This window comes from Nicotiana tomentosiformis, chromosome 2 (assembly GCF_000390325.3).
Source record: "Nicotiana tomentosiformis chromosome 2, ASM39032v3, whole genome shotgun sequence".
In the NCBI taxonomy this organism is placed as follows: Eukaryota; Viridiplantae; Streptophyta; class Magnoliopsida; order Solanales; family Solanaceae; genus Nicotiana; species Nicotiana tomentosiformis.
Genome location: NC_090813.1, coordinates 44,845,383 through 44,868,519, shown reverse-complemented (window position 1 = coordinate 44,868,519; position 23,137 = coordinate 44,845,383). Strand labels below are relative to the sequence as shown.

Here is a 23,137-nt window from a genome sequence, read left to right as displayed (position 1 = left end):
CATAGATGCATCTATCCTGCCGAGGCGTTCGGCCCGCTCCACAAGAAAGGAGGACATTTTATTATGTACCTTCGGAAGGAGAGTATATTTATTATAAGATAAATTCGGGAGGATGAATAATTTCTTTTAACAATTAATTAATTTAAACAGAAAATTTAAGCATATGAGACTTTCATCTTTTAATATTTTTATCTAACAATTCACAATATATATATATATATATATATATATATATATATATATATATATATATATATATATATATATATATATATATATAAAATAATTTAAATTAAGTAAAGAATATAAATTTCACAAGTAATTCATGCTTTTGAGTCCTAAACTACCCGGACTTTAGCATTAATAGTAGTAACGCACATACTCTTGTCACCTCATGCGTACGTAGCCCCCACAATTAGCAGCAATTATTAATTTAATCACCTATGAGGTAATTTTCCCCTCACAAGATTAGACAAGAGACTTACCTCAACTTGCTCCGACTTAATCCAATAAAAGGCCTTTTTCACGATTATCCAACTCTGTCTGGCTCGAATCTAGCAAAAATAATTCAATACAATCACTAAAAATTATAAGAATCAATTCCATAAGAAATTACTATATTTTTCAATAAAAATCCGAAATTAATTCAAAACATGTCTGTGGGGCCCACGTATCGGAATCCGACGAAAGTTATGAAATATGAACGCCCACTCAACCACAAGTCTACCCAAACCAAAATTATTAAATTTCGATAATAATTCGGCCCTCAAATCCTCAAATCTATCCAAGAGGGTTTTCAAACTTTTCCAACTCAATTCACCAATTAAATGATAAAAACAATGATGGATTGGGGTAATTTAACCAATATTGAGTTAAGAACACTTACCCCTTGTTTTCTTTGAAAATCTCCCAAAAATCGTCTAAATTCGAGCTCCAAATCGTTAAAAATGGAAAATGGGACGAAGTCCCTTTTTTAGAACTTAAACTCTCTGCCCAGTGATTTCTTCTACGTGATCGCGAACTTCCTCACGCGATCGTGTAGCACAAGTTTTCACTGCCCAGAAAATAACCCTACGCGATCGCAAACTATCCCACGCGATCGCGAAGTTCAAACCTACAGGCCCACGCAATCGCAAACAATGCCACGCGATCGCGATGCACAGACTGGCCCAACATACGCGATCGCGGACTTGCCCACGCGATCGCATAGAACAAAATTCACCTCTGCCCAAATTACCCTACGCGATCGCAGGCAGACTTACGTGATCGCGTATAAGGAAATCAGAAGAAAATTCTAGCAACTATCAACAATCTCCCAAAAGCCAAAAATAATGTGTTAGCCGTCCGAAACTCACCCGAGCCCCTCGGGACCTCAACCAATTATACCAACAACTCCCAAAACATCATACGAAATTAGTCGAACCCTCAAATCACACTAAACAACGCTAAAACCACGAATCATCCTCCAATTCAAGCTTAATAAAACTTAAGATTTTTAACTTCTACATTCGGTACCGAAACCTATCAAATCAAGTACGATTGACCTCAAATTTTGCACACAAGTCATAAATGACATAACAGAGCTATAAAAATTTTCGGAACTGGATTCCGACCCCGATATCAAAAGGTCAACTCCCCGGTCAAACTTCCAAACTTAAATTCCTATTTTAGCCATTTCAAGCCTAATTTAACTACGGACTTCCAAATAAAATTCCGAACATGCTCCTAAATCTAAAATCACCATATGGAGCTGTTGGAATCGTTAAAATTCTATTCCGGGGTCATTTTCGCAAAACATTAACCGAAGTCGAACTTGGCCTTTTAAAGCCAACCTAAGGAACCAAGTGTTCCAATTTCAACCCAAACACTTCCAAATTCCGAAAAAACTATCCCCGCAAGTCATAAATTATTAAAAGCACATACGGAAAATTTTATTTTAGGGAACGGGGTTCTAAGAGTCAAAATGACAGGTTGGATCATTACATTCTCCCCCTCTTAAACAAACGCTCGTCCTCGAACGAGTTTAGAATTATACCCGAAGTGCTGAATAAGTGTGGATATCTGCTTCGCATATTTTCCTCGGCCTCCCAAGTCGCTTCCTCGACTGGTTGGCCCCTCCACTGGACTTTTACTGCAGAAATCCTCTTGGACCTCAACTGGCGAACCTGTTTATCAACAATGGCAACTGGCTCCTCTTCATAACCCAAGCTATTATCTAGTTGAACTGTACTGAAATCTAACACATGTGATAGGTCAGTATGATACTTCCGGAGCATAGATACATGGAAAACCAGATGAACTCCTGATAGATTGGGAGGCAATTCAAGCTTATAAGCAACCTCCCCAACTCGTCTCAACACCTCAAATGGGCCTATAACCCTTGGGCTCAACTTCCCCTTCTTCCCGAATCTCATGATTCCCTTCATCGGTGAAACCTTTAAGAGAACTTTTTCACCCATCATAAATGATAAATCACGCGCTTTCTGATCTGCGTAACTCTTCTGTCTGGACTGCGCTGTACGAAGTCGCTCCTGAATCAACTTTACCCTTTCCAAGGCATCCTTCACCAAATCAATACCATATAACTTAGCCTCACCGGGCTCAAACCATCCGATGGGCGATTGACATCGCCAATCATATAAAGCCTCAAATAGAGCTATCTCGATGCTGGATTGGTAACTGTTATTATAAGCAAACTCGGCCAAAGGCAAGAAACGATCCCACTGACCTCCCAAGTCAATCACACATGCCCTGAGCATATCCTCCAAAATCTGAATTGTCCGCTCTGACTGCCCGCCGGTGTGCGGATGAAAGGTTGTGTTGAGCTCTACACGGGTCCCCAATTCACTTTGTACTACTCTCCAAAAATGTGAAATAAACTGAGAGCCTCTATCTGATATGATAGAAATTGGCACACCGTGCAATCGAACTATCTCCTGAATATATATATCTGGGCCAACCTCTCTGAAGTATATGTAGTCACAACTGGAATAAAATGTGCCAACTTGGTCAACCTGTCAACAATTACCCAAACTGTATCAAATTTCCGCAAGGTCTGCGGCAACACAACTACAAAGTCCATAGTGATGCGTTCCCATTTCCATTCTGGTATAGTCATCTGCTGAAGTAGGCCACCTGGCCTCTGGTGCTCATATTTAACTTGCTGGCAATTCAGACACCTAGCTGCATACTCAACTATGTCCTTTTCATTCGTCGCCACCAATAATGTTGCCTCCGGTTACGATACATCTTCGTAGCACCTGGATGAATAAAATACCGAGAACTCTGTGCTTCCTTTAGGATCTTCTTCCTCAGTCCATCCACGTTAGGAACACATAGACGATCACGGAGTCACAGAACACCATCCGCTCCAATAGTAACTTCCTTGGCACCACCCCATAGTACCGTTTCTCGAAAAACCATTAAGTGTGGATCATCATAATGGCGAGCCTTGATCTGTTAAAATAGTGAAGACTGGGCTACAACACATGTAAGAAGTCGGCTGGGCTCTGAAATATCCAGCCGCACAAGTCGGTTGGCCAAGGACTGAATATCTGAAGCCAATGGCCTCTCTTCTGCTGAAATGAAAGCCAAACCACCCATACTCTCCGCCTTTCTACTCAAGGCGTCTGCAACCACATTTTCTTTGCCCGGATGATACATGATAGTAATATCATAATCTTTTAGTAACTCAAGCCATCTGCACTGTCTCAGATTTAGGTCCCTCTGCATGAACAAATGCTGCAAACTGCGATGATCAGTGTAAACTTCACAAGACACCCCATAAAGGTAATGCCTCCAAATCTTAAAAGCGTGAACAATCGTAGCTAACTCCAAATCATGCAATGGATAATTCTTCTCGTGGGGCTTCAGCTGACGTGAAGCATATACAATAACTCGTCCTTCCTGCATCAATACACAACCTAAGCCAACGTGTGAAGCGTCACAATACACTGTATACATCTCCGAACCAGAAGGAAACACTAACACTTGTATTGTAGTCAATGCTGTCTTGAGCTTCTGAAAGCTCACCTCACAATCATCGGACCATTGGAAGAGCTCCCTTCTGGGTTAATTTGGTCAAAGGTGTTGCAATAGATAAAAAACCTACCACGAACCGACGATAATAACCTGCTAAACCCAGAAAACTCCTGATCTCAGTCGCCGAAGTGGTACTATGCCAATTTTGAACTGCCTCAATCTTTTTGGGATCAACCTTAATGCCCTCGCCCGATACAATATGCCCCAAAAATGCTACAGACTCTAGCCAAAACTCAGATTTAGAGAACTTAGCATATAGCTTTTTGTCACGACCCAAACCGATGGGCCGCGACGGGCATCCGGTACCTTACTGTTGCGACCAAACACACTCACGCAAGTATACGCGGTCGTCAAGTAATAAAGTGACTAAAAGTCGGATGTCGAACCCACGAGGACTTATGATTAACTATTAACTAAATTAGACTATCCCAATTATCTAAACAAGAATTAAATCTAAAAATATTTTATTCTAAACTAATTAAATAAGAAAAATATAAATAATAAACTTTGAACAGAGAAAGAGCAGATTTTAATGATATCAATGTAATGAAAACGATCTAGGGTTATGGGCTATCTAACAATCCTATTGTATTCTTCAATTGAATTGACCGACTAATTTATCTAGCTTATTGGTTGACAGGGTTAATATTGCTCATAAGAATCTGTCGAGTTCTTACTCGCCTATTCAAGCTAACCTAACGCCTATATGTCTATGGAGTTAGAATCAACAAGAACGCATTTATAATTCCTGTAAATCAACCAAGCAAGGCAATTAGGTATATGTCTATCCTAACCACGAATCCGTTCCCCGATGCCCGAGTTCAAGATCTTGCCCTACTCAATCCTATATGCAATATAGAATTCCCACTTTCGAGTTCAATTCTAGATTCGTAGATAATATTCAATTGGTGATCAAGCAATTAAATAATTAAGTGCAAGATTGAATAAATAAACTAATATGATAAATCAAGAAGTCAAAATCAATATCCGAATAACAATAGTCATGAAAGAACCACAACCCTAGAACGTGAAGTTTAGCTCCATATAGACATGGTAGCCAAACAACAAATCATACAAAGAAACATAAAGATTACTAAGTTTGGTGGGAGAAAGATGAAACTTGATGAATTCCAGCCTCCACAGCTTTTTCGTGGCTTTTTCCCTCTTCCCAATATGTTAGATGCCCTAAAAGAGGCGTTTTTAGCTTATATATTGCGTACAAAAGTCGTGGGCCAAAGTTCTCCTATTCCTAATCCGACTTGGCTACAGGGATTGATGCTGGGGTGGATGCGTCGCATCCACCTCGTCCTCCACTTCTCAGCTTCGCATGCTAGGGTGGATGCTATGGCGGATGCTATGGGCCGACTTCACTGCTAAGGGTGCACGAAATCCAACCCCTCTTCCTCTACCTAGAGCACCTTTTCTTTATATTTTTGTACTCCAAACACCCTAATTCATCACACACAACTCAATTAGTCATAAAACTAATAATTAAACCATGTTGGGCATTTTAAAGATCAAATAGCATCAAAAAGCGGTTAAAACATGGGTAAAGTAACATCAACACATATCGAAATATGCCAAACATCACTACCCCACACTTAAACCTTTGTTCGTCCTCGAACAAACCATCCTATAGTAGACGAAACAAAATTAAGCTCTTATCATTCAAAGCACACTGCACCTATGACCGTGGTTATTTGCAATAATTAGGCTCTAGGCTATGCATCACATACCCTTCCCTTTACTTATGCCATTCTTTAAAAATATTCGAACAAAGACAACATGCTCACAACAATCCTAGCCTCAAAAACCGACTCAATGTCACAATGCACTTATGGCTTGAACAACCAACATCATAGAGAAGTCTAATAACGTTACCTATCCCTCGTGAAACCATGTGCCCTCACAACAAGAACAAGAGAGCGAGTTCAATCCACACATTCGAATCTCATGATCAAATATATTTTAATGACTCACATATATCAAAGAAAATCGCTCACTCTCACAAAGAAGTCACATGCATGAAATTAGTACCATAGGCTTGCCCTTAATGTAAATCTCTACTAATGTAAGCTCGCTCGATCTAAAATCAATTAGGACTTTTTCATGGTTGTAATGTGGGCTAAGGGACGGGTAGGATATATTTAAGGAATAGTGACTCACCCTCCTAAGCACTTTAATACATCACAAAATTACTTTAAGCATTTTTTTCTTCAACCCCACTTCAATTTCACAAACAATATCACCCCCAAAACAGTCCCTTTTTCTTTAAGCACTACTTTAGTTCATACCCACTAGCAAGAACAAGATAACAATTTATTCATTTATATTTTTCTTTCTTTTTTTTCCAGATTTTTCTCTTTTTTTTTTCTTTCAATTTCCGCTAGTGGTGTATTATTTTACAAAATAAGTGCACCCTTCTTTCTTTCATTGGTTCCACTCAAAAGTCACCCCACACTTAGTCCCTTCTTACTTCTTTTAGCGCTCATCTAACAATTAAAGTGCTTTAAGAGGTAAAAGGATCAAAACAATGTCAATTAAGAATAAAAAGGGTATAGGCTTGTAATGTGGGTACCAAATAAAAGGTCTACAGGCTCAAAAGGGTTAACTAGGGATAGATTTTATTTGTGATAAGCAATAAGCTCAAAAAGATCAAAGAAATCCTAAAATCATTTTTCAAACCGAGCATCACCTAAAATTTCGCTTCAACTCACATACCGGGCAAGTTCTAGACACAAGTACAATACATGGACAACACAAAAACCTCACCACACATGGCACATGACTCACTAAGGACGATCACATTCCGACTCTCAAACAATGCAAGTATTCACGGAGCCACGAGATATTAAGTATTAAACACAAGGTGAACATAAGTCATGTAAACGAGACATAGGCGCCACAAAACATGCTATCCAATTTAACAAGGCATCATCAATAAATTCAAATCATACAGAAGATACTACACATGCCAAAGCATAAATATGTTACTATCAAACAAGTCAAGGGCGCCTAGGTTCATCATTCTTGCTCCTTTTATTCCCTAAATTCCTAATCTACTCGGAAAGAAAAAAACTACCCGGTTCAAACTACATCCCATGGAAAAGAACCGAGGCACAAAGAAAAACCACAGGGGATTATTACTACCTAAAGAAAGCTAAAAGACATATTTTGAATTTTTGTTTAGACTTTAATCCCTCAAGAAAACTGTCTAGGAGATCAATCGTCGGGAAAAGTCCATTTTTTCTACTTTTTCGTTTTTTTTTCACAAAAGCTACTACACTTAAGAATGAGTACTACAACTAAGCTAACATAGCACAGAAACTCATCCAAACGATCTCCTCACCCCACACTTAAAATTTTGCAATGTCCTCAATGCACATTATAAATAATAAGAGGGTAAACGAGACTCCCTGGTAGGCCAAAGGCCGAAGCAATAGCGGCTCACGAGGTACTCAGACTTCCCCCAGACATCGTCCTTTGTGTGGGCACCCCACACTTAGTCCTCACCATCTAGCTCGCTTTTGCACTCTTCTAATGGCTTTGCTTCCTATGCTCATAATCCTACAAAACAAAAATAAATACTACAAAATAATAAAAATAAAATAAAATAAAAAGTAAACAAAAATAAAAGAAAGCAGTAACGCTGGGTTGCCTCCCAACAAGCGCCTGATTTAACGTAGCGGCACGACGTGAACCACTTTTTGCCTCCACCTCGAACTTATGAATTGAGCCCCTAACATGGCATCCAGTTTGCGGCTATGCTCCAGTGGTGGGGCTACAAAGATAACCAGGCCAAGTAATAAATTTTTCACTCTACACTTCTCGGCCTTTAGATGAGGAATGTATTTTTTGCTTTTTGGCATGACAAATTCAAAAATATAGGCATCATGTTCCTCTTCCATTGACTCCTCCAAAGGCTTAGATGACTCGATTTCCATGTCATCATCCAAATACAATGTCGAAAAATGTTTAGAATGAGGACCAACACGCCCCAACTTTAGAATTGTATTACTATTTATATCCTCATATGTGCACACATTAGAGTCTTCAAATATAACATTATCTGCTACCTCGCATGGCTCTAGTGTACTTTTCTCAACATGGGCATCATCAACAGAAATATGCTCGAATGATTGGCTCTCCACTTTTAGCTCCTCAATTTGGCGTATAAGCTCCTTTTCAGCTTCTGACAACTCATTACTATTTTGTTGGGTGATAGACGCAACAACCTTTGCATTTAATTTATCTTGCAAGTCGTGAATAGTAGTGACAAATTTATAGATCCCTTGTCCCAGTTTAGATCTTCCCTCTATAAAGTGTCTCATCCCATCAGTAAGTTCCTCATGTTGAGCTTCATATATTTCTAACTTTTCAGCCTGTTCTGCCAGCCAAGTTTGGCTCAAAATCTCCTCTTTTTCAAAAATTTTCTCTTGCTGGTACTCGCTCTCTTCATTCAATTCTTCCATATTGGCCTTCATTCTTGTGATTGTTGCCCTCATTCTTTTCATATCTTTTTTGAGTTCATCCTGTTGCTCTGCTACTTGCCTCAGAATATCCCTAATATATGCATCAGGCTCCATATCCTGCACTTCATTGCCCCTATCAAACTCAGAAATATCATTAGAAAGATCATAATAAGGGCTCAGAGAAGGATGAACAAAATTAGGACAACCATCCCAATGGCCATCTTGACCACCACACATATTACAAATATTCCACTCAAAGGATTGAGATTGTGCGCACAACTCGCTCCTGGGAACATTCTGACAATTTTTCCACCAGTGGGGTCCTCCACAATATGGACAAGGATCATCAAAATAAGAATAACCATCATTCGAATAATTTTTATTCCAAGATGCCATGCTAAAATAAATAAAAAATACTAACTAAAATAAAATAATAAAAAAAACATGAATAGATAAAAAAATGTCTAATCTAGAAAAATAGCAAATTTCTAAGTCCCCGGCAACGGCGCCAAAAACTTGTTGCGACCAAACACACTCACGCAAGTATACGCGGTCGTCAAGTAATAAAGTGACTAAAAGTCGGATGTCGAACCCACGAGGACTTATGATTAACTATTAACTAAATTAGACTATCCCAATTATCTAAACAAGAATTAAATCTAAAAATATTTTATTCTAAACTAATTAAATAAGAAAAATATAAATAATAAACTTTGAACAGAGAAAGAGCAGATTTTAATGATATCAATGTAATGAAAACGATCTAGGGTTATGGGCTATCTAACAATCCTATTGTATTCTTCAATTGAATTGACCGACTAATTTATCTAGCTTATTGGTTGACAGGGTTAATATTGCTCATAAGAATCTGTCGAGTTCTTACTCGCCTATTCAAGCTAACCTAACGCCTATATGTCTATGGAGTTAGAATCAACAAGAACGCATTTATAATTCCTGTAAATCAACCAAGCAAGGCAATTAGGTATATGTCTATCCTAACCACGAATCCGTTCCCCGATGCCCGAGTTCAAGATCTTGCCCTACTCAATCCTATATGCAATATAGAATTCCCACTTTCGAGTTCAATTCTAGATTCGTAGATAATATTCAATTGGTGATCAAGCAATTAAATAATTAAGTGCAAGATTGAATAAATAAACTAATATGATAAATCAAGAAGTCAAAATCAATATCCGAATAACAATAGTCATGAAAGAACCACAACCCTAGAACGTGAAGTTTAGCTCCATATAGACATGGTAGCCAAACAACAAATCATACAAAGAAACATAAAAATTACTAAGTTTGGTGGGAGAAAGATGAAACTTGATGAATTCCAGCCTCCACAGCTTTGTCGTGGCTTTTTCCCTCTTCCCAATATGTTAGATGCCCTAAAAGAGGCGTTTTTAGCTTATATATTGCGTACAAAAGTCGTGGGCCAAAGTTCTCCTATTCCTAATCCGACTTGGCTACAGGGATTGATGCTGGGGTGGATGCGTCGCATCCACCTCGTCCTCCACTTCTCAGCTTCGCATGCTAGGGTGGATGCTATGGCGGATGCTATGGGCCGACTTCACTGCTAAGGGTGCACGAAATCCAACCCCTCTTCCTCTACCTAGAGCACCTTTTCTTTATATTTTTGTACTCCAAACACCCTAATTCATCACACACAACTCAATTAGTCATAAAACTAATAATTAAACCATGTTGGGCATTTTAAAGATCAAATAGCATCAAAAAGCGGTTAAAACATGGGTAAAGTAACATCAACACATATCGAAATGTGCCAAACATCACTTACTCAACCGAGTACCAATGTTACATATCTTTCTTATTACATTATCATATACACGTGACATACGAGCCTAATAGGCCAACATCATCATTTATAAACTCAAAACATAGGCCGTACAATCGTTCACGTACACGACATATGTCTACAAGCCTCTAAGAGTACATAATTATCATAAAGGTCGGGATAAGGCCCCGCCATACTAATCAGTACATGTCCTAATCATACTGACCACATAAGCAACTCCGGAACAAATGGAGTGTACCAACATCTTCTGCTGAGCTGATCGCCTACTTGGAGGACTCTCAACCTGTCTATCGAGAACTGCGGGCATGAAACGCAGCGTCCCCAGGCAAAAGGGACGTCAGTAAAAATAATGTACCGAGTATGTAAGGAATGAAAATCAGTAAATAATAGACATGAGAGAAATATGGAGTAAAAGACTCGACATGTACGTCTGTGAATCATTTCAAATTTATAATGTCATGCATATGCATATAAATGTCATACCATGCATAGGTATATGTGTTCATAACATCATCAAGCCTCTGAGGGCATCCCATCATATCATTTCGGCCACTGTGGGCAAATCATCAACGTATAACCAGCTGATCAGGTGGTGGTGCGTATATAACGCCATAACCTTTTTCCATATACCATATATATATATACACATATATATATATATATATATATATATATATATATATATATATATATATATATATATATATAACGTTGTCTGGTCATGGATCAATGTATATGTATAAATGAATGCAATGTATGATAAGTACGTCAATAAAATCTCTCGGAACGTCATAAGACCATTATACCTCTGATTAGTATCATGAAACAAACGTTATCAACTTACGTATTTTCTAAGAGCCATGAACAGACGATAGAATAATATGACATATGGGAATTCAAGAACATAGGAATCTCTAATACTTCTATGAATAGAGTCATTTATGGAAGTTGTGCATTTGCTCATTTCGTTCGTATTGTATAGATCATGCCAAAAGAAAGAAGGGATAGTCTTAACATACATGAGTCGATTCTCTTGACAATACCTCTAACACACGTTAATTGCAACAACATGTAATGGCGGATCGAAGTAGTGGAAAATTCACATAATATTCTTGAGAAAGATTGCATCGCATTCCTTAGAATCGTAAAATCCCATTTCTATTACGCAGTATACTTTTATATGAAATATTTGTTGAAGCAGAGTCACTCAATCTATCTCACTCTGCTGCTTAACTCCAAGAGGAGAAGCTATGATGTAGGAAACTGTCCAGTCATAATATATATAAGGGTCTCCCGCTAAACAAACTGTTATCAAGTATAGAGGCAAACTCAAGAAAAAGAGACAAAAATAATTTGGTAATCCAGAGAACATTTGATTGTGATTGCAACCGTAGCTTTCTTGTTATCTGGTAATTGTTGTAATTCAATGTGAAGAAATAGAAAGAAATGGGGGAAACCGTAGCTTTGGGATCTTGAATTGTCACTTTAGAATTTGCTTCTTCTGGTTTCAGTATGAATTGTTGAGTCTTTCACCATAAGTGACTTATTTACAAGCTATATAAAATCCCTTACCTTTAGGATTTGTGGTCCCCACTTTTGGGGTTTAATTCATCCAAAATTTCCCTAACATGCCACCTAACTATCAAGACAAAATAGTCACAATTACTTCAAGGCCTTGCTGCCACGTTGGTTGATTTCATTCTTATCCAAATATTTGAATTAATTATTCACTAATCACTTGATTAACTTGTTAATCTCCCATTAACCAATAATTATCCGATTATTTACATAATTAAAAATTATCTTAAATTACTTAAAATATTACTCATTTTTAGCACACCTTGTACACCTCACTATCATGGTCATGTGATACCTTGTATGGCACTAGTTCATAAATACCGGGTATTTTAGCTCTAGCTGCATTTTATCCCAAAATGTAAAACTTCGACGAAATTTATTTTCTTCGATTTGCTTACCCTCTCACCTTCACGAATTTACTCATCACTTGTTTGAAATATCATAATGCTTATAATCTCCAAAATAATCTCATTCCCGAACATACGTCGATTAACTTACGATGAAACTTTATCATACGTAAATGCGGGATGTAACATCTCATTTTCCGAGCTTCCATCAATTTACTTATGGCATATTTTTACGTATAAAAATATGGGATGTAACACTTTTGTTCCCGCAACGTCTGAAGTACTACTCTCATATGCTGCTCGTGCTCCTCCTTATTGCGCGAGTAAATCAAAATGTCATCAATGAAGACAATGACAAACAAATCAATATATGGCATGAATACCATGTTCATCAAATCCATAAACACTGTCGGGGCATTAGTTAACTCGAAAGACATCACCAAAAACTCATAATGATCATATCTGATCCGCAAAGCAGTCTTCGAAACATCTGAATCCCGAATCTTCAATTGATGGTACCCCGACCTCAAGTCGATCTTAGAGAACACTTTAGCACCCTGCAACGGGTCAAATAGATCATCAATACGCGACAACGGGTACTTGTTCTTAATTGTGACTTTGTTCAATTGGCGATAATCAATACATATCCGCATTGTTCCATCCTTCTTCTTCACAAATAATACTGGTGCACCCCAAGGCGATACACTCGGTCTGACGAACCCTTTGGCTAGTAACTCCTCAAGTTGTTCTTTCAATTCTTTCGGAGCCATACAATACGGTGGGATAGATATAGTGGGTATCTGGAGCCAAGTCAATACAGAAATCAATATCATGATCAGGTGGCATAGCTGGAAGATCTGAAGGAAATACATCGGAGAACTCCCAAACTACAGGCACTGAATCAATAGCAGGAGTCTCTACAATAGTATCCGAACATAAGCTAGATAGGTTAAAAAAAACCTTCTCACCCATGTGTTGAGCCTTTATAAAAGAAATAACTTGATTAAATGAACTAACAGACGAACCCTTCCACTCCAGCTTAGGAAATGCTGGAATAGCCAAGGTAACAGTCTTGGCGTGACAATCTAGAATAGTATGATATGGAGATAACCAGTCCATGCCCAGAATAATTTCAAAATCGGTCATCTCAAGCAATAGGAGATCTGCTCTAGTTTCATAACCACAGAATGTAATAATACATGACCAGTAGATCCGGTTCACAACCACAGAATCGCCCACAGGAATGGACACATATACATGAGTACTCAAGGACTCACGAGAAATACCCAGGAATGGAGCAAATAGAGATGACACATATGAATACGTAGATCCTGGATCAAATAATACTGAGGCATATTTGCCGCAAACAGAAATAATACCTGTAATCACGGCATCTGAGGCCTCTACATCTGGTCTGGCTGGAAAAGCATAGAACCTAGCTGGAGCGCCAACTGGCTGGCCTCCACCTGGCTGACCTCCACCTCTAGGACGACCCCTACCCACCTATCTTCCAACTCTTGGTAGTCGGACAACTGGTGGAGCAACTGGTTGAGTAATCATAGGCTGCTCACCATGTTGCACTAATTTACCCCGAAACCTAGGGAAGAATCTCTGTATGTGACTAGGATCCCCGCACTTGTAACAACTCTTCGGTGCGATGGGCTGCTGACTAAGAGTCGGGTCCTGGGGAACTGAATACCCACCGGGAGGACCCCGAATAGCTGGTGGGCGATAAGAACTCTCTGGTATAACATTAAGATAGGGTCGCACTAGAGCACCTCGAGGAGGCGGTGGTGCTGGATATGGGGGCCTGCTGGACTGCCCTCTCACGAACTGACCTCTGCCCCCAGATGGAGCACCTCTGAACTCTCCAGAATACCTAAATCGCTTATCTCTAGTAACCTGCTCTCGGCTACGCTGACACACACCCTCAATTCTCCGGGCTATCTCCACGACTAGCTCATAAGAAGTACCCATCTCAACCTCTCGAGCCATAGTGGCCTGAATGCCAGTATGTAAACCCGCAACAAACCTCCGCACTCTCTCCGCCTCAGTAGGGAGTATCATAAGTGCATGGTGAGATAACTCAAAAAACCTCACCTCATAATCTGTCACTGACATTTGACCCTGCTGGAGCTGCTCAAACTGAAATCGCAACTCTTCCCTCTAGGAGGGTGGTATATACTTGTCCAGGAAGATACGGGTGAACCTGTCCCAAGTCATGGGAGGAGAATCTGCTGGTCTGTCAAGATCATAAGACTGCCACCATCTACGGGCTCTGCCCTCTAGCTGAAAAGTAGCAAAGTCTACCCCATGAGACTCTAATATCCTCATATTGTACACTCTATCCTTGCACCGATCAATGAAATCCTGGGGATCCTCATGTCTCTCACCCCTAAAGACAGGAGGATGTAGTTTAGTCCATCTGTCCAATAGTTTCTGAGGATCAGCGACTGCAGATGGCTTGGGCTTAGGTGTAGCTACTGCCACTGGCTGGGCTTCACCCATAGGTAGTACACCCTGGGTCTGATATACAGCAGCTGCCTGCCCATGAGCCTGCGCGGTAGGGGTTTGTGATCCCCCGCTCGCCTGGGATATGGCCGGGTCTACCAAAAATAAACCGTCATGAGTCATATTATCCATGAACCGCAGCATACGACCCATAACATCCTGAAATCCCGGTGCAGATGTGAAATCCATCAGAGCTGGCTCTGCCACATGCACCTCACCCTGTTCCTCAACAATGGGGTTCTCTGCTGGATCCACTGACGGCATAACTGGAACAGTCCTGGGATGTCCTCGCCCCCTACCACGGGATGGAGCCCTCCCTCGGCCTCTGCCTCAACCTCCAGCAACTAGGGGAGTAGCTCTTCCCTGGTCTGGAACCTCATTAGAGCTCATTCGCACTATATGTGAGAGAATAAGAGAAGGATATTTAGTACTACATTAATTGCACGATGGAATATGAAGAAATGTAGTTTCCTAATACCCTATAGCCTCTCGAAGATAAGTACAGACGTCTCCGTACCGATCCGCAAGACTATATTAGGCATGCTCATAACTTGTGAAACCTACGTGAACCTAGTGCTCTGATACCATGTTGTCACGACCCAATTTGACCTATAGGTCGTGATGGCGCCCAACACTACAACTAGACAAGCCAATTAGTAATTTAAACCCATATTAAAATCTTTTAGAATTAACCGAGTAATTAAACTCTTCTTAATTTCAGGAATTTAGTAAATTAAAACAACCAAGAACAAAATTTAAATCCAAACATTCTACTAGTGTGTGTGTGCCAAGACCTAGTGTCACAAGTGTATGAGCATCTAGTAGATTATACAAAACTCCAAATACTGTCTAAAATAAAATAGACAGAATGTAAATAAAAGAAGAGACACTGGTAGTTGCAGAACAGCTCAGAAAGGCAGCTCACCACTACGCCTCTCGATAACGTGGGTGTAAGATAATAGGTCCTCCGCTAGTACTTGCCTCAGGTCCTACACAAAAAGTGTAGTATGAGTACGTAAACAACGTTTACCCAGTAAGTATCAAGCCTAATCTCAAAGTGGTAGAGACGAGATGGCCGACTTTGACACTCACTATGGGTCAATAATAATAATTGAAATAAAACTAGAATATCTAAATCAATATGATTCACAGAGTTAACAATAAATTATTTAACCAGCAGAAATAATTAAATTCCTTCAAATGCAACAATTCTCAATATATTAATTAAATTCCTCCAATTCCAATAAAGTTTTAGTTTATCAATTAGCCTCATTTACAAGAATAACAATAATTACTTAACAAAAAGAGATAATTAATTCTTCAAATTTCAAAGATTTTTAATTTATCAGTTAGCTTCACAAGCTGCAATCAACTATCAAAGTATCGTGTAATTATTATTATTAGGCACGATTTCTGCCGAGGTCGTACGACCCGATCCAGAGTATCGTGTACACTGCCGAGGATTGTGCGGCGCGATCCATAGATGCATCTATCCTGCCGAGGCGTTCGGCCCGCTCCACAAGAAAGGAGGACATTTTCTTATGTATATTCGGAAGGAGAGTATAATTATTATAAGATAAATTCGGGAGGATGAACAATTTTTTTTAATAATTAATTAATTTAAACATAAAATTTAAGCATACGAGATTTTCAACTTTTAATATTTTTATCTAACAATACGCAATATATATATATATATATATTAAATAATTTAAATTAAGTAAAGAATATAAATTTCACAAGTAATTCATGATTTTGAGTCCTAAACTATCCGAACTTTAGCATTAATAGTAGCTACGCACTGACTCTCATCACCTCGTGCATACGTAGCCCCCACAACTAGCAGCAATTATTAATTTAATCACCTATGAGGTAATTTCCCTCTCACAAGATTAGACAAGAGACTTACCTCAACTTGCTCTGACTTAATCTAATAGAAGGCCTTTTCCACGATTATCCAACTCTGTCTGGCTCGAATCTAACCAAAATAATTCGATACAATCACTAAAAATTATAGGAATCAATTCCGTAAGAAAATACTACATTTTTCAATAAAAATCCGAAATTAATTCAAAAATTGTCCATTGGGCCCACGTCTCGAAATCCAGCGAAAGTTATGAAATATGAACGCCCACTCAACCACGAGTCTACCCATACCTAAATTACTAAATTCCGATAATAATTCGGCCCTCAAATCCTCAAATCAATCCAAGAGGGTTTTCAAACCTTTCCAACTCAATTCACCAATTAAATGATAAAAACAGTGATGGATTTAGGTAATTTAACCAATATTGAGTTAAGAACACTTATCCCGTTGTTTTCTCTGAAAATCTCCCAAAACTCATCCAAATCCGAGCTCCAAATCGTTAAAATTGGAAAATGGGACGAAGTCCCATTTTTAGAACTTAAACTCTCTGCCCAGTGATTTCTTCTATGCGATCGCGTAGCATAAGTTTTCACTGCCCAGAAAATAACCCTATGCGATTGCAAACTATCCCACGCGATCGCGAAGTTCAAACCTACTGGCCCACGCGATCGCGATGCACAGACTGGCCCAACCTACGCTCACGGACTTGCCCACGCGATCGCATAGAACAAAATTCAGCTCTGCCCAAATTACCCTACGCGATCGCAGACAGACTTACGCGATCGCTTATAAGGAAATCAGAAGAAAATTCCAGCAGCTATCAGCAATCTCCCAAAAGCCAAAAATGATCCGTTAGCCGTCCGAAACTCACCCGAGCCCCTCAGGACCTCAACCAATTGTACCAACAAGTCCTAAAACATCATACGAACTTAGTCGAACCCTCAAATCACACCAAACAATGCTAAAAACACGAATCATCCCCCAATTCAAGCTTAATGAAATTTAAGATTTTCAACTTCTACATTCGGTACCGAAACCTATCAAATCAAGTCCGATTGACCTCAAATTTTGCACACAAGTCATAAATTACATAACGGAGCTATGAAAATTTTTGGAACTGGATTCTGACCCCGATATCAAAAGGTCAACTCCCCGGTCAAACTTCCAAACTTAAATTCCTATTTTAGCCATTTCAAGCTTAATTTAACTATGAACTTCCAAATAAAATTCCGAACACGCTCCTAAGTACAAAATAACCATAAGGAGCTGTTGGAATTGTCAAAATTCTATTTCGGGGTCATTTTCTCAAAATATTGACCGAAGTCAAACTTGGCCTTTTAAAGCCAACTTAAGGAACCAAATATTCCGATTTCAACCCAAACACTTCTAAATCTCGAACCAACCATCCCCGCAAGTCATAAATCATTAAAAGCACATACGAAAAGTTTTATTTTAGGGAACGGGGTTCTAAAAGTCAAAATGACCGGTTGGGTCATTACATTCTTATTTTATTTCGATACGGTTTCGGTTTGATACATATTCATGTGTCACGTACTGCTAAGTGCTAAGAGCCTACACATTAAGCAAGCAGAAACAAGCCAGATGCACACCTGATTATCACAGCAAGTACTTGAAGGGGAAAAGAAGTAAATAAATTATCACAGCAAGCTAAGATAGTAAGATGAAGTTGGATGGAAAGGTAATGAGATTTGACTCTAGAAGTTGGATTTTGAGATGGGATTGCATTTTTAAACGTGACTTGTTCACTACACGACAAGTGCTAAGTCGTTGACGTCCTTGAGTTTTTTGAATCCCTTCGTCAAAGTTTCTAGCTCAGCGACGACTGCTTGTTTTTTTCCAGAAAATAAGTAAATCAAACAATTATCTTGAATTGGTAATTTATAAAAGAGAGAAAATAATTTGTTACTATTAAACTATATCAATAATATAATTTTTCAAAGAAAAGTGCAGTAATCAAAGTCTAAAATTTTGCAGTGACCAAGTAGATCCACAAACAATGGGAAAAATAAAAACTTAGATCCACAAACAATTTTTCTTATTCCAAGAACTACCAATTAATCTACCATAAATTTGTTTACCCGAAAAAAGGGATAGAGTTAAATTTATGCGCAGTTCCGAAGATACGTGGTACAACTTAATACAGAATGCTAGGATAAATAAAAGTATGAATATAGATTGGAGAAAAACGTAATCTAGGCCAATCAATTATGAACAGTGAAATTTAGGATTTAACAAAAATAGAATCAATCTAAGAAACTAGAAAGATCACTCTTGCTTGTAGAGGGGATAATACAATTTGTGATAGTGTAAGTCCTCCAATAGATGCCTTACAAAAATGATAAACAAGTCCTTTTATAGTGAAAGGGTTTGGCTCCAAGCATAATAAAATAAACATTCAGTGGGAAACCCATGATAAATCAGCTTTTCCATAATTTCTGCCAAGATTTCCTCTAGTGGGATTACAACGGCTTTTGTCTGCGAGCCCGATCTTGCTTAGAACCCTCGATTTTGGTTCGAGCTTGATTTCGGCTCGAACTTGTGATCTTGACTCGAGCTCGATCCCGGTTCGAGCCCTCGAACGGATTCCTGGTCGATGTAGGTTGGTTTTTGGATTATCTGCACGATAGATCTACCCGCGCCATGGTTCGATTCTTGTTCGAGTTTGATTATGATATCGATCTCAATACGGACCGGCCTTCCCAGGCTCTAGATTAGTTCGTGCCCCCCTTCGGGATCTTACTTTGATACATCACCCTTCGAACCGTACCGGACATGCCAAATCCATTTCGACCGTATACAGATAGTCCCCTCGTTTCTCAGAAATAAATACGGCGAGAAACGATATGATTTTCAACAGCTCGATCGGATTATATTTTGTTGATTCCATCAGGTTCGACCATGACGCACATGATAGCTGTCCTGTCGGTTTAGTCTCCCAAGGCATTTAATGCATATCAGGCGGTGGTCGGCCACTGCTGATAATGAACCGCCGTCGCTTTGAACCTATAAATCACTCTCACCTTTATCTTTTACCAATTTTACATCTTCAATCTTCTAAAATTTCTCAATCTCTTCTTACAAAAAAGCTGTGATTTCTTTCCGAAAGGATCCCTCAATTCTACCAAATCTCTATCACCTCCTTCTGCTCCTTATTTTTGAATTCAAAAATGGCGAAAACATCGCAAACAGTTCCTCAGAAAGAGAAAGCTTCATCTTCACAGTGTGTCGCCGATGAGACACCGGTGGAACCACGGCCAGAGGAGTGTGTCCCCGGGGCGTGCGTCCTTACTTCAGATTTTAAAGTTGATAAAGGTTCATCGGTCCCTGGCCGGTGTGAGCCGGTATCGAGGTACATGTGTTCGATTACTGAGAAGCACCTCGATCTGTTAAAGAAGGACTGCAATTGGGGGGAAAAAGAAGTGATAATACCTACCCCTGACGAAGACATTACTTCTCACGTGAAAGGGTTTTTGAACGTATATACCTATCCTTTCACTTTGGGTCCCCTCGATTCCGTCGTTATCGACTTCTGTCGACAGTATCAGGTAACCTTAGGCCAGGTCCATCCTTCTTTGTGGCGGATCGTTATTCTGATCCGATATTTCGTGAGCAAAATCGAGGGGATGTCGTTCACCCTTGATCATCTTATCCGGCTATACCGTCCCCGACTTTTTCGGGGAGGGTTAATAAAACTCCAGCGTCGGGCTACCAAGGCTTTGTTCTCGAGTATTGACGAGGACAGGGACCGGGGTTGGATGAGCAGGTTCGTTCGAGTAAGGACTTCGGACCTGATCCCGACCGAAAAGATGCCCTTTCCCGAGGAGTGGAATTTGAAACGTAAGTGTGATTTTGCTGTTGTTTCTATTTTGTTCTTTCATTTGTTCTCTTATCGACACTCCCCTTTTCGTGATGTAGCGGTTCCCTGGATGCCCGGAGCGGTTCCCGACCTCAAGAATTGGGTACGGGCTCTTGTTTCGACTTCCACATACGCCGAGCGCTCATGGCGTGATTTGTCTAAGGGTCGGTGGGAGGCCAAAAACCACGGTAAGCTCATTTCTCGGAATCTGACGAGGCACTTCTCGATATATTTTTGATAAGGTTTCCCATATGCAGGTTTGGGTAAGGATGCGGTCTTGAGACCTCTGTCTAATGAGGAGGATGTCTCGACCTTCGTTCCAAAGCCTGTGAAGGAAAATAAAAAGAAGAGAGCTTCGTTGTCCGAATATCCAAAACCGAAGAAGAGGACGGCTCGTAAACCAAACAAGAATGTCATTCCTTTGACCGTAGAATCCGTTTTGCGCCTAAGGGATGAAGAAGAAGAAGAAGAATATAATGAGTCCACGCTGGCGGTCCGGACGAAGAGAGCCACCGATGCTTCAATGCCGGCTGGATCGATGATGCCCTATGGGGCTCCGTCTCGAACTGAAAATATACCGGAGAGTGGTTCCGGCAGAGTCCCCGAACTATCGGATGTCGAAGACACCTCTCATCGGAATCAACCCGCAGGGGTTACAATCAGGGAGCCCTTCGAACCCCTCCGAGCCGAGGTGAATGCTCCGAGCGATTCACTTGAGGCAGCAGCGATCGAGGACTCGCCTCTCTTTCCCGCTTTTTCCGCATGGGTGATTCGGGAAGCTCAAGCTCTGGGGGCCCTTAATCTAGATAGGCCTCACGATGAAGAGGACCCGTTTCGTGACCTGTTTACTGGTATCGAGGACGTTGCCGGTGCCGGTGATGAATCGGATCTTTTTCACGGTTTGCGGCAGGCTTTGGACCAAGTGAGTCTTTTGAAAACCTTTTTGTTGGTATTGCCTTTATGTTCGTCTTTCGTTAACTTCGCTCCTTGTTTCTTCATAGGCTGCGGAAGTCCATCGAGAACAATGTTCTCGTTCCCAGAATGAGCTGCATCGATACGCGGCCGACCTGAAACGCGCTATCGATGAGAGGAACTCTCTCAAACTTTCCTTAGGACAGAGAGAGGAGGAAATAAAAGATCTCCGGGCCGAGCTGTCCAAGGCTTATCGAGACCAGAATGATTTGTCTGAGCAGGTAATGATGCTTTTGAAAACCTATGGGTTCGATACCGGAACGGTATCTAACATTTCGGTCTCACAGCTGCAGCAAAAAATCGAGATGATAGGGAGGCTGCGTGAGGAGGTCGATGTGATAAGGATGGAATCCTTGCGGTGGAAAGAAGGTATGGACCGCTTTGCTGCAGAAAAAGAGACCGCTCGAGCCCAGTTATCGTCGTCTGAAACCCAACTTCAGAAAGTGAAGGAGAAAAACCTGGTTCAAGCAAAGAAAATCGAGGAGCTTGAGGCTCGGTTGGCCTCAGTACTCGCCAAGGCCGAATCCGATGCCGAAAAGGCAAAGACTTATGCGGATGCGCTCGTGGCCGTCTATCGGGCTGATGCTGAAGCTGCCCAAGTTCAGGCAAGAGAGGCAGCCGAATCCGCCGATGGTCGGGCGCATTGGGTTGCCGAACTTGCTAAGTACCGATCCAGGAGAGAAACCCTCGAGGAGATTCATGCTCGCGGCTTCGATCTCACGGAAGAGATAAAAAGGGCAAAAGAACTCGAGGCTGATGCCGAAGCTCTGGTTTCCGATGATGATGATGACGACGATGGGAGCAAAAGTGGATCCGAGAACGGGGGGAATCTGATAAAGAAAAGACCGCTCCCGTTTAAAATTTTTTTTTTTTTTTCGTAGCCACCCATGTAAATAAATTTTGTGTATAGGCCTCTTCTCTTGCCGACTTGCTTTTGATTCTGTTTCCTGGGTTGCTGTGATTTGCCTCATGAATATTTCCATAATGTTTTAAACCAATTAATCAAACTCGAACCTCGCAGTCTCTTCAACCGAGCGAGTGTGTGCTTGTGCTCGATTTAATTGTCAACGATTCGATTTTGAAGAGAATATAGCCCGTGGGCGTGATGGTCGAGCGAGTGTTTACTTGTGCTCGAATTAATGTAACCCGTAGGCTTGGTCGAGTGAATGATTCGAACTCGAATTAATGTAGCCCGTAGGCTATTTGGTCGAGTGAGTTTTTGCTCGAACTCGAGATAAAAAATAGCCCGTAGGCTTGATCGAGTGAATGATTCGAACTCGAATTAATGCAGCCCGTAGGCTATTTGGTCGAGTGAGTGTTTGCTCGAACTCGAATTAAAGAATAGCCCGTAGGCTTGATCGAGTGAATGATTCGAACTCGAATTAATGCAGCCCGTAGGCTATTTGGTCGAGTGAGTTTTTGCTCGAACTCGAGATAAAAAATAGCCCGTAGGCTTGATCGAGTGAATGATTCGAACTCGAATTAATGCAGCCCGTAGGCTATTTGGTCGAGTGAGTGTTTGCTCGAACTCGAATTAAAAAATAGCCCGTAGGCTTGATCGAGTGAATGATTCGAACTCGAATTAATGCAGCCCGTAGGCTATTTGGTCGAGTGAGTTTTTGCTCGAACTCGAGATAAAAAATAGCCCGTAGG

General features: G+C 40.4%; 1 protein-coding gene across 1 annotated transcript; it reads left to right on the top strand.

The window, feature by feature from the left end:
* Nucleotides 1–19,823: 19,823 nt before the first annotated feature.
* On the top strand, nucleotides 19,824–22,477 carry LOC138904709 (uncharacterized). The gene is made up of 4 exons (XM_070193215.1): nucleotides 19,824–19,968; nucleotides 20,770–21,434; nucleotides 21,514–22,291; nucleotides 22,395–22,477. The coding sequence occupies exons 1-4, from the start codon at nucleotides 19,824–19,826 to the stop codon at nucleotides 22,475–22,477; spliced, it is 1,671 nt and encodes a 556-aa protein (XP_070049316.1).
* The last annotated feature ends 660 nt before the right edge of the window (nucleotides 22,478–23,137 follow it).